General features: G+C 43.6%; 1 protein-coding gene across 1 annotated transcript in view; it reads right to left on the reverse strand.

Moving 5' to 3' along the window:
• The window catches only part of A2M (alpha-2-macroglobulin), a 31510-nt gene extending 20322 nt beyond the window's left edge, over positions 1-11188 (reverse strand). The window contains exons 1-11 of the mRNA XM_062007718.1: positions 11100-11188; positions 9214-9397; positions 8033-8192; positions 7178-7230; positions 6675-6695; positions 6147-6315; positions 4866-4950; positions 3815-3938; positions 2374-2488; positions 2029-2138; positions 1299-1457 (exon numbers count right to left, since the gene is read on the reverse strand). Coding sequence (XP_061863702.1) covers positions 1299-1457; positions 2029-2138; positions 2374-2488; positions 3815-3938; positions 4866-4950; positions 6147-6315; positions 6675-6695; positions 7178-7230; positions 8033-8192; positions 9214-9397; positions 11100-11188 — 1269 coding nt within the window. The remainder of the gene's footprint in view (positions 1-1298; positions 1458-2028; positions 2139-2373; positions 2489-3814; positions 3939-4865; positions 4951-6146; positions 6316-6674; positions 6696-7177; positions 7231-8032; positions 8193-9213; positions 9398-11099) is intronic.
• Between the last annotated feature and the right edge of the window lie 218 nt (positions 11189-11406).

Genomic DNA, 11406 nt, shown 5'->3' on the forward strand with positions numbered 1-11406 from the left:
TTAAGTAACAAGGTAGTCTACAGAAAAAAAAAACAAAAAAAAAACCCTATGAGTTTAGGAGATGCAGGACAGGGTGACAGTACCCTTAGTAAATAATTGGGAATCATCTCACTCCCAGAGAAGCTGGAGTTTGTCTCAGACAAGCTGAATCGTATCAGTTGTGCTCTTTACCCTTATACCTTGTCCACTTCAATATCCTGTTTGCTCAAAGAGAAAAGAAGTTGATTTTTGCTTTTCTTCTCATTAATGGCATTGGAGAAGGGATGGTGCTGTTCAGAGATTACCAGTGCAAAGATGAAGCTAAGGATGCTATAGAAAAAGAAGAAAAGTCTCTACCTAAGAATTTAAAACCTAAATTGAACAGAAGTTTAGGAGCTGAGAGAGTCCAGGTCTCCTTGAAAATGAGAGTGAGCAGAAGATATTTCACATTCAGACTAGTGATACTTCAGTGCATCATGTGCCTCATGGGTCCTTATTTCCTTATCTTTCTGTACTTGGAAATTCTTGCCTTTGCTTTACCCTGCAAAATTCTGAAAACTTTAAGGCTCTAAGTGTGGAAACTTCTGAACAATTTTTAATGGTCCTAGTCTGTTCCAAGATAATTGTAGGGAAAAGGGAAAGTACAGTTCTGGACAATCTGCCTTTTGCCAGAGTGAGACATTACAAAATGGGTATATTACACACATTCTGCATTTTCCACTAACAAAGTGATGCATATTAGGACTTATTTCTCCCAAATAAACAAACTCCACACCAGGGAGAGAATTTCTGTGAACTGTTCATATTTTTTTTTCCTCTTTATGTCAGGAAAAAGGAAAATAAATAAATAAACAAACAAATAAATAGAAAAATAAATAGATTTGTTTAGTGGCTCAGAGTGATGAGTGATACAGACTGCCTTAACAGGCCACAAAGGATACTGAGGTGAGATACTTGGGAAATCATTTAATTTTAAAGATAACAAAGCACGAGCAGCAGCACTAGGAGCACTCCTCCATGGGAGTGAGACCCACTGTGGAAACAGATTTGCCTAGGCAGGGCTGGTGATCCCTTGGAGCAGAATAGACTACTATGATTCTTGATCTTTCTAAGCCCATATTGATATTGCCAAGCAGAAATCAAATATTTACAAGCTAAGTGCAGTTGTTACATGGCAACCTGTTTTGTTGTACTATTTCCACCACACTGGTGTCAAGATTGGCACAAAAAACATTATGCATAAACAGTAGACACTTCGGAGGTACTCCCCTTCCAGCCCTGTGGTTCACTTCATCACCTCCTCTGCCCACAGGACTCACCCTAATTCCAACAGAACTGAAGTCCAACATGGAAGTGTTCAGGGCAAACCATGCCCTGCCCTCTTCATTTGTTGTATAGTTGTTTTCCTGGCCTCCTTGTAAAGAAACTCTCACGGTTTCGTTGGTAATTGGAGCTCCAGATCCATCCACTAGTTTCACCTGGAAGAGCAAAACCAGTACAGTACAGGAGGAAAGGAATGCTTGTCATGCACACAGACAAAAAAAACAGTACAGTACAGAAGGAGAGGAATGCCTATCACATGTACAGACCAATAGACAGCCAAGCTAAGGATACTGGGTCGGGTCAAACAAGGAAGCCTTCGCTGCACTTTACGTGTGCATTCCCTATCTCCTTCAAAGACAGCTGAAAACTTTCTGAATTTTATTTCCTTGGCCTTTTCTTATCTCCACGTCTGAGTCAGAAGAGTGGACATGGAGATTAACACGCATTCATACCCCTTAGGCCTCCTATTCAACAGGAGACTGGAAAAGCACCATTTTATTTGACTGGAGAAGTAGAAGTGCAAGGACAGAGGGGTAAGCAGAATGAGGGCTGTGCTCTCAGCTGCTGTTCCCCAGTTGGAGAGAGAGGCTCATGGCAATTAGCAACACATGGCAATTACCAACACAAGTCCAGCATCTCTGCAGAGGTGGGGTATCTATCTGCCCAGGAGGTTCAGTAGCATGACTGTGTAACGCTCATGGCATTCCATTCTCATGGTTTCCCTACCTGCCCAAAAAAGGGGATTCCAGGTTTGAAGTAGGAGTCTGAATGTTCAAAGGTGATTTTGCTAATGGTGGTTGTGATCTCAGAGAAACTTGTTCCAGTCATCTCCACCCCTACAGGAAGAAGCATGAAGAATTAATTTGCCCCTGCCTGATCAGAACTACTCCTACTTCAGGTCAACCCTCCTTTGCTTGACAAGCGATTTTGTTGATGCTCCTGGCCTCCAGGTAAGAAAAGTAGTATTCTAGAAAAGCAAGAGTCTGTTTTTCTCCTTCATTTCTACTTGGCAGGCCTCTCTGCTGGTCTCTCCTGGGCTTATTATATGGCTATGATCCAAGTGATTCATACCTGTCTCATCCTCTTTAATCTTAGCCTCCGCATGGAGCTTATTCTCATATCCACTTCTCTTGAGCTGGAATAATTTGGTCTTTACCGTTTCAGAAATGCAGCCATAGTTGTCTGTCTGTTGGAGGGAAACAAACAAGACCATTATAGTCTTATTTATATAATATTTATGCAAATTAATGAATCCATCACCATGCATTGCTCTGAACTGGAAGAGAAGCTCACAACCTCACAGATGATTCCCTTGGTTCTTTTTATCAAAATTGGAAAAACACATAAATAACTTGGTGAGGAGCGTTTTGAAGCACTTGCAGCAACATCAGAGCTAAAAGCCTGAAACCTAGAAAATGTGTGTGTGTGTGTGTGTGTGTGAAGTTAGAAATTTGAAACACTTGATACAGAAGCATAGGGGATTATTCAAGTGTATGTCATGCAGGAAATGTTTGCCGGGAATCAGGCACATTAGAATATAGCTGCTAAATTAAACTGCACAGGCCATAGGCATGATACATAAACCAAAGCCTATGTATATGTAGAGAGATGGCAGCTGCAAAAGTATTTCCAAAGCTTGCCACCTCTCTTCAGCATCTTCAGGCACAAGGCAGATCTCCACAGAAAAGGGAAGAGATGTCTGGAACAGAGCTTAGGACTGCAGATTATCTCTAAAGGTCCCTTCCAAACCCTACCATTCTGTGATTCTGTGATAACAACAGCAGTGGCAGAGGCAATTGTGGGGATCATACTGCAGCAGACCCCAAGGATCATAAGAATATCCCCTACTTCTTTCTTTGTCCTGACATATTTCCACTATTGCTAATACTCCAGCTTCTGTCAATTCAGGTAGCACTGCTGCACCTGTCCATGCTCCCAACACCATTCAGTTTTGCTCTTGTAGACTTGTCAGTCCAAAGAGTGATAGATTTTTTTTTCTGTCTGTCTTAAATACTGCTGCTAAATCCATATTCCTTTTCTTCTTGCTCAAACTGTGTCACTCCTCCCCTGTTTTCTACTCCTTCCCTCCTTCTGACACCAACTTCTGATCCCACACACTATCTCTAGTGTAAGCCATCCCCAACTCTGCTGTCATCACTCATGCCTTTTCCACCTTATTTTTCTCTTTATACGCTCTACACTCCATCTGACCTTTTCTTTAAAAAAAAAATCCTTTAATCTCTTTTTTTCTTCATCAGATTCTTGCCTTTACGCACATCTTTGTTACAGCACAGACCTTGCCCCTATTTTTACCTTTCACATTTCATCTTGCACCCAGTCTTCTCTCTTTCTTCAGGCTTCCTTAAAATACACGGAGTCTCTCCCCTCTTCACCTAGGTAGGTCTCTCCCCTACCGCTTGAAGGTATCCAGAGCAAGCCTGTGCCTAAAAAGCATGCTCAATATACCACACTTTCTTCTATCACTCTACTCTCAAGAGTAATCATGGCTCACCTGTCCAGAGAATTCATCACACACTGCTTTAGCCTCCTCACCATAGCAGGCAGTGGCTGGGTGTTCAAACTTCCGGCAGACACGGACGCTCACGAGGCCAGGAACAGGTTTCCCGAATGTGTATCTACCAGCAGGGAGGCGGGAAAGAAAAACAGTTCTGTTAGGAATGTAAGAGGGGTGGAGAAAAATTACCATCTCATCCCTAGTGGATGGCTAGTGGAGCCAGTACCCTTCCCTAGAAGACATGGCAGAGTTATCAGAGGCAATAAAAAGCAGAAAAAAATCTGGTCATGTTTTAGGATCAATCTTGGCGACAGGGACAGAGGCAGTGAATCGCATGATCTTTATTTCATCACTATGAAGAACCCACACGTCTGCAGAAATCATTTACCCTAATGCTGATTCAGTTGAGAGTACCCCTCACCTTGCAGAACACATTGGAGGTATCACCCAACTGCCCAGTTCTAATGGGACTGGTTTGTCTATGTACATGTGCTGGGTCTTTTGGCTCATTCTTCAGCCCAAGCCATGGATCTCCCTGCAGAATGTGTGGAACATTGCTATGCAGAATTGAATGAGGTGTCTCAAAGGAAAGAGGGCAGCTGCATCATTTATGGTTTCCTCTCAGCAATGACAAGCAGAAACCACAGTTGAAACATAATTCCCAAGTAAACTAAGCTGAAGATCTTTTCCGTAGAACCATAGCTGGTCTGAAATCCTCTATGACTCAGAAAATACACACAAAAAAAGAAACCTCCTATAAAAACAGAAAACCAATGTGTTTCTACATGTTACATACAAATATATGTGTGTATATTTACATACAGTGATGTAAATTAATAATGTAATCTTACATAAATTGATGTAAATTACTGCTTACCCAAGCAATAATTGTTGCATTTTATCTAATGGTAGATGTAGTCTGTTTGATCCTGGGGCCCCAAAATGATTGAGAAATATAAAGAAGTATTATATCTCAGTTTCCCAAGTGGACTTTCATCAGCAGCTGAAGAAAACCCTGAAACCAAAGACTTGAAAGAATGACACTTACAGACCGCAAACTGTCACCTTCAGCTTCTCATCAAGAATGGTAATCATCTTGGGCATTTTCACTGTCACTTCGAATTTTGGCAGCACTGCAGCAGAACCAAAGGAAAACGGTCTATGTGTTAGGGAGTAACATAAGAACGAGTCATGAAGGCTGTTCAAAGGCTATTCTTAGAAGTGATTCTTACAATCTAAATGGTCAGATTTTAGAAGCTTCTGTCACCTACTCATCCCACTGAAGTCAGTGAAAACTACAAGTCCTCAGCCAACCACTGTGCCAGAGAAGAAAAGAGGATCATTACACCAGCTACTAAAATACAGCAGCTTCTTAGACAGCGCGTGGGTTATCAGTCCCATGGCAATAGGATATAGTAAAATAGTCAATAGAAGTCTCCCACTGGGACCTCAGCCTGGTATCTGCATTTCCAAAGCATTTAGATCTTAATAATTTGTGAAATAAGAAGACCGTGTAGCTTCCCTAGTGACTCAGGACAGGGTCATCCAAATCCAGCTGCAGTTGGATGGAGACTGTCTTGGGAGAACTAGGAGGCACAGGGCACAGGAATAGCCTTGCAATTGCAAGAGGCCAAAGGACTTACAGACTCATCTTCCAGAATCCATCTCTGCTACATGAGCCAGGTCATGCCAGATTATGTAACAAGGGGTGCAGCTGGCTTGCTAGGGTTGGAAGTCACGTTGCTAGTGACCATGTGGAGGTGTGTATTGGGACACCATCTTCCAGCCAAGCTACATGGCACTGGCATAAGACTGAGTGCATCAGAGAGAGGTTATGGCACTAAGGCATCATGCAAGCTACAGGCTTACCTTGGAAAGGCAAGGAGGAAAGGCAAGATCTGAAGTTACAGATAGTCCTAGCCTACAGCAAAAGGTCAGGATTTTGGGCCTTAAGCAGGGGAGACCCAGACTTGCCAGTTGTGTAGCCAACTGGAGATGGGGCCATGGCCTTGAATCACCTCTGAAAAGAGGTGAGGCTTGTGGTATCCAGCACAGCCTGATCCAAGCACATTGCTCCTCCTGACAGGAGCCTTGCTGACATGGGCAGTCAGAAGAGCTGTACAGTGCATGCCCTGGGACTTAGGGAGGAGTGGAGACAGGTTGCTCAAGTCCTTCAGTCTCCACTCGTCAGAAAGGGATGATGCTTAGGAGAGAGAGGACACAGAGATATTTTCTCCAGCCGTGCTGGATGTCCCACCAGATCTATCACCCTGTTTGATTAACTTTTCACATCACACAGAGCTGATTATTAGAAACTTAAAACTGTTACCATATTCTTCCACAGAGAAAGGATGCTTGATTGTCTTTCCAGAGGCCTTCTGTGCCACCACTGAGTAGGTCCCTTGCACAGGTTCAGAGGTGAGGTTGAAGAACAGTTGGATTAGCCCTCCCTTTAAATCTGCCTTTGTCCACTGGTACAGACGATTTTTCTTTGGGTCCTACAGAATATACAGTCATAAGGAGATTATGAGAACAGGGGGAGTTTGCAGCAAGAACTAAAAGGCACCAGCAAAAGCAGTGAGGAGAAGCCCAGCCCCAGTGTTTCAGGAGGATGCAGGGCAGGAGTGTGGGGCACTAGTAGGGTTGTGTGGGGAGCCCAGAGCTGGATAATAGAAGGAGCTGGAACTTGAGCACAGAGAACATGGTTGCCACCATATGAGTTAAAGCTCTGTGTATTTGATTTGACGTAATGGACCTGCTTAATACATAAAATAGAGAATAATAATCTTGAGGCAACTGGTAGTTATTCTGCCCAGGCTGAGGTGCAATAGATGTGAACATGAATGTTTGTACGTACCTCGACATACACCAGTGGAAACTAGGAAAAAGAGAAAGAAAACAGTGTATTTAGAATGCACATTTAAAAAGAGTGCAAGCAACACAGTCAAATGACCAGGGCTACAACCACATTTCAGGGAACAACCTGATCACCAAGGGGATAAGGAAAAAGAATCCTGGCATTTGAGGTACATCAAGAGGAAGGGCAACCCTTTGTGTTGGGCAGAAAAGTCATCTGAAACTACTAACTCTGGATGATGTGCGATACTAATACAAGCAGGTCTATGCTGTGATAGTGTCAGATTTATACACTGCTGAGGTGTTTACACCAGCAACCGTGCATTGGCAGTTTGTCAAACCTTTCCAAGAACGCAGAAGCCAGCCTAATCTGAGGTAACACACAAGTTGCACAACTATCTCAGTATACTGAAAGCTCACCCCAAAAAGAGACTTCTTTCCTCCCTTTCCCCACATAGATGACATAAAGCCAAATAACTAGTTAAAAGGAAGTATCATACTCACCACCTCATTCAGGGGATGGAAGTCTTTATCCAGAGAAACAATTCTGAACAGAACTGATGAAGAAAGGAAGACAGTGAGGTTCCACAGTCCAATCACCAACCAGAAAACAGAAGTGGCAAAAACAAATGGTACAACACAGAAGAGAACTGTTCTCTTCTAAAGAATTTCCATTCACTAGAAAGCTAAGTTGTGCTAGAAGGTTACCCATGTAAGAAATCACATGAACAAGAGGATGTTAAGAGCAAATCCATGGCCATGTGAACATCTTACTGATCACGGGCATCAGAATCTCATTAATCAGGACCAAAGATAAATTTAAATTGCAAGGATATATATTTATATTGGAATTCACACAGGTCTTCTTATTTTGTTCTAACTGGACTGACTTCTTAGGAAGGATGAATGCAAGCAAATTATTTCAGCACTTGGCTGCAAGTTTGTTTTGGCTCTGGATGGATGGAGAATACAATGCCTCTTTTAGGACATTTGTTTCTGTCCAAGCCAAATTTAGGACATCAATGGCCTAGAAAAAATAAATGGCTTATATAGTTCTCTCTGTCTTCATTGTGCAAAATCAGCTGCTTCTTTCAAAGCCATTTCTGATTTTAATGCAGACCCTAACTGCATTCACCAAAACAGAGGCCCCAGTGACAGGGAGTGTGTGCAGGCATCCCAGATACATATATGTACCATGTTCCCCGAATTGTTCCCAAATGAAGCATTAAAAACATAAGCCTCAGCCACAAGGTTTTGTTTCTAATCCCTGCTGAAAGCAGCTGATGTCTGGCTAGCAGAGTTCAACAGTTTTAGTATAAATTTCTGCTTCAAGTGCAAACCTCCACCTCTTCCCCATACCTGTCTGTCCAGGCTTGTAGATGGGTTTGTCTGTCTGGATGAAGACCAAGCTCTCAGAATTCTTGACCAGCACTGCCTTGCGGCTCCTGAACTCCAGTGTCGCTCCCTTCACCGTCACAGTGATAAACATGGCTGGTGACTGGCTACTTGATTTTGGAAGCTGGAGAGTAAAAAGCCAACTATGTTACAGACCACTTTTAAAGGTTTCCTGAGATGAATTGGCCTTCATGAAATTAAAGAACTAATACAAACCTCATGGACGCAACACTGAGGTGAAGAGAACTATAATCAAGAGTAAGAGACTGATCTTTACTTGTCCCATACTCCTACGCACTCCTACTGTTGTGCAGTGATTGTGCAAATATTGTATAGCAAATGAATCCCCAGCTCTGCCACTCAATCTTAAGAAATTCTTACTGCCCTGACCAAAACCTTTCTGTTCGTTTCCTTTTGACATTCACAGTGGCAATTCACTAAGCCTCTTTTTCTTTCAGATAATGTCCCTAGTCCTTGCAGAACATTTCCTTTTCCAAACCAGACGGGACAGATAACATATGTCTCCAAGTGACAAAATTCAGTGTTCAGCCTATATCTGCCAAACTCAGACACGGATGCCTATCTGTTCAGTGTCCTGAAGGCCAGTTCTTCAGCCTTCAGGCCAAAGCTGACCAACTTTCTTAGTTGCCTATATAGTCTTTGGGTCTATCAATTACACTAAACTATGAATTTCTTGCTTCTCTCTCTTCTTCAGATATAGTCAATCACAACTCTATGTTCTTAACATTAATACAGTGTACAATATCCACAGGGAAAAAAAAAACCCATCTGAGTTGCAGAAGTTCTACTCCAATTTGAAGGCACTCAAGTGACAATCTGTGGCTGTTGAAGAATGCTGTGGAGAGCCATTTGAAGAAGCTGTTCACCAACCAACCGTCAAGAGCATCAATAGTGAAACCACTTCTTTTCTCCTGGCCTCTCCTAGGGAGGGGTTGGCTTTTCAGGATTCAGTATTTCCCATTCAGGAGATCTCAGCAGTGAAAGGGTGTTGAGGACACACATGAACATACCTTTGGCCAAGAGGGAAGTGAATACCTGCACAGTGTTACTCTCATCATTATTGCTCAGTGTCCTTACAGTTGATGCCTGCACAAGGGATCATCCCACAAGGATGAGATACTCACAGAGAAAGGGATGCAGGTGAACACGTCCTTCTCTGACACCACGTCATCAATCAAGCTCCTGTTTTCCCCTTGATACTCGAGTATGGCACTCAGCGTCACAGACTCATTCAGGTGGGTCAGCTGAACACAGACCTTCTCAGTAGAACCAGTGTGAATCACAAAGGGCAGTAGCACCATATACTGCCTGAGGACAGGAGAGGAGGACAGGTCAGACAAGCAGGAATTGGTAACAGTACCTATACAGAAGAACAAAGAAACCTATCTGATGACCATAGCCTTCACAGTACAGAGAACGAGGTGTGTTTTCTAGGACCATATCAAGATGTTCAGCATGTCTGTAACAGCAAGGGAAAGCAGTTTCAAGAAGTAAAAATGCCACAGGAAATCCTCAAAGTCTAGAAGGGATATGTTTTTCCAGGTTCTGTCACAACAGCAGCACTTCCTCTCAGGCCCCTGAATAACACCAGTGGGGAAAAAAATCATTGTCACCTTTGCTAGGCACTGTTGGTAGGATTCGAGAGCCCCACAAGTGCTGGTACCCAGGGAGTAAACAGCACTGACTACTCACTTTGTACTGTGTGTGGCACTACTCTCATTCCTGGCACAAACCCCAAACTGCCGCAGCGCTGTGCCAGATCTTCAGCTAAAACGCTGGAGCAAACCTCAGGTTTTTGGGGGAACAAGTGCCTTCTGTGTCAGCCCAGGCAGAGGTCCCTGTGCAGTCCTACACAGCGTCCCTCCAAGCCAAGTAACAAGTAACATGATGGGGCTGCCCAGAACTGCCTCTAGGAACCTAACCAGACCCGCCTAATGGCAACATTAATCAACTCCTTTTTGGGTGAATGAGGACTGGACCCTGATGGGCATCCCCAGAGCAGCAAGCAGCTGGAAAAGAGCCCTCAACACTTCAGCAGTAAGAAAAGGCTTTGCCTTAAGTGTGGTGGGAGGCTCTGATACCTTGATGTCCGTTAATTGTTCTTCAGGAAGTAAGCTCTGTCCCCTCAGATCCCAACCCTGCTTACCCTACCTTTGATAACAGGGCTGCAGCATGGCCTTGCTTTGCTGGGGAGGAAAAGCTATTGCCAAAAAGCTAAAGAAGAAAGTGTCTGATGTCACGACCTCTCATGTGCTGCTTTGACATACATTTACACACGTGCACACAGTGCACACTGTCCTCACACACAAGCAGGGCAAAGGGGGCTGATTCAGAAGGGGGTGAGGCATTATATACCCTCACAGACCTCAACAGTCACAGTGACACACAATCCTAGGTGAGAAGGAAATTTTTGTTCCTTTGGCTGACCTGAAAAATGTGAAATTAAAAAAAGAAAAAAAAGCCATTTCTGGTCATGCTAGATCTATTGTTTCTTTCTTTTGTTTTTTCCTCATGATCAATCAAAAAAACCACTCCCATCTCCTGGGAATTTGATTCCGGGAGTAGGGTATTCAACCCAGAATGAAACCTTTCATTGTCTTTTCAGAAAAGCCTATCTCTTAAGGAAAACTGGATGTGTAAACAGTTATAAAAAGTTGCTTTTAAGTAAAGAATCAATTGTGTGCATAAATTTTTGTTGAAATGCTATCATTTCTCTGAATCAGCAAAAGGCATTCTCGTAGCTCTTTTCCCTTTTTATTTCTTTTATTTCTTTTTTTTTTTTTTGTCTCCCTGAACTTTTAGTGATATCTCAGTTTCACAGGCTGGTTTGGGTCCCCCTGTAACACTAGAGCTGCTGTTCATAGTAAACATTTTACCCAGCCCCGGTGTCTTCATTCTTGGGTAAAAGCAAGCAGGCAGAATATAAGAGACAAAGCAACAGACACAGGAATACAACCTGGCTTTCTTGCCTGCCCAGAGACCACCCTGCCCCCAACTCAGCATAGCTTACGGCTCTGTGGCAGGTGAGGTGTCTCCAGGAAGGAAGAAGAGGAGAAGGAGACAGATGTTTGGTTTGATGAGAAACCCGTTCTTCCCCATGGTGCAGAGCAGGTCGTGGTGAGCAAAGCAGACACCCAGCCTGGTCCACTGCTGCTTGTACTGCCCCTCTGCTTACCAAGTCAACCGCTTTATACTCTGCTCTGCAAATAGCTCAGGGGCTGGAGGAGATAAGGGCTAGGGGCCAGGGCCTACCCAGAAACGGGGGGGGGGGGGGGGGGGGGGGGGGGGGGGGGGGGGAGGCAGTGAGGAGGAGCTAG

Source organism: Colius striatus, chromosome 1 (genome assembly GCF_028858725.1).
Source record: "Colius striatus isolate bColStr4 chromosome 1, bColStr4.1.hap1, whole genome shotgun sequence".
Taxonomy (NCBI): Eukaryota; Metazoa; Chordata; class Aves; order Coliiformes; family Coliidae; genus Colius; species Colius striatus.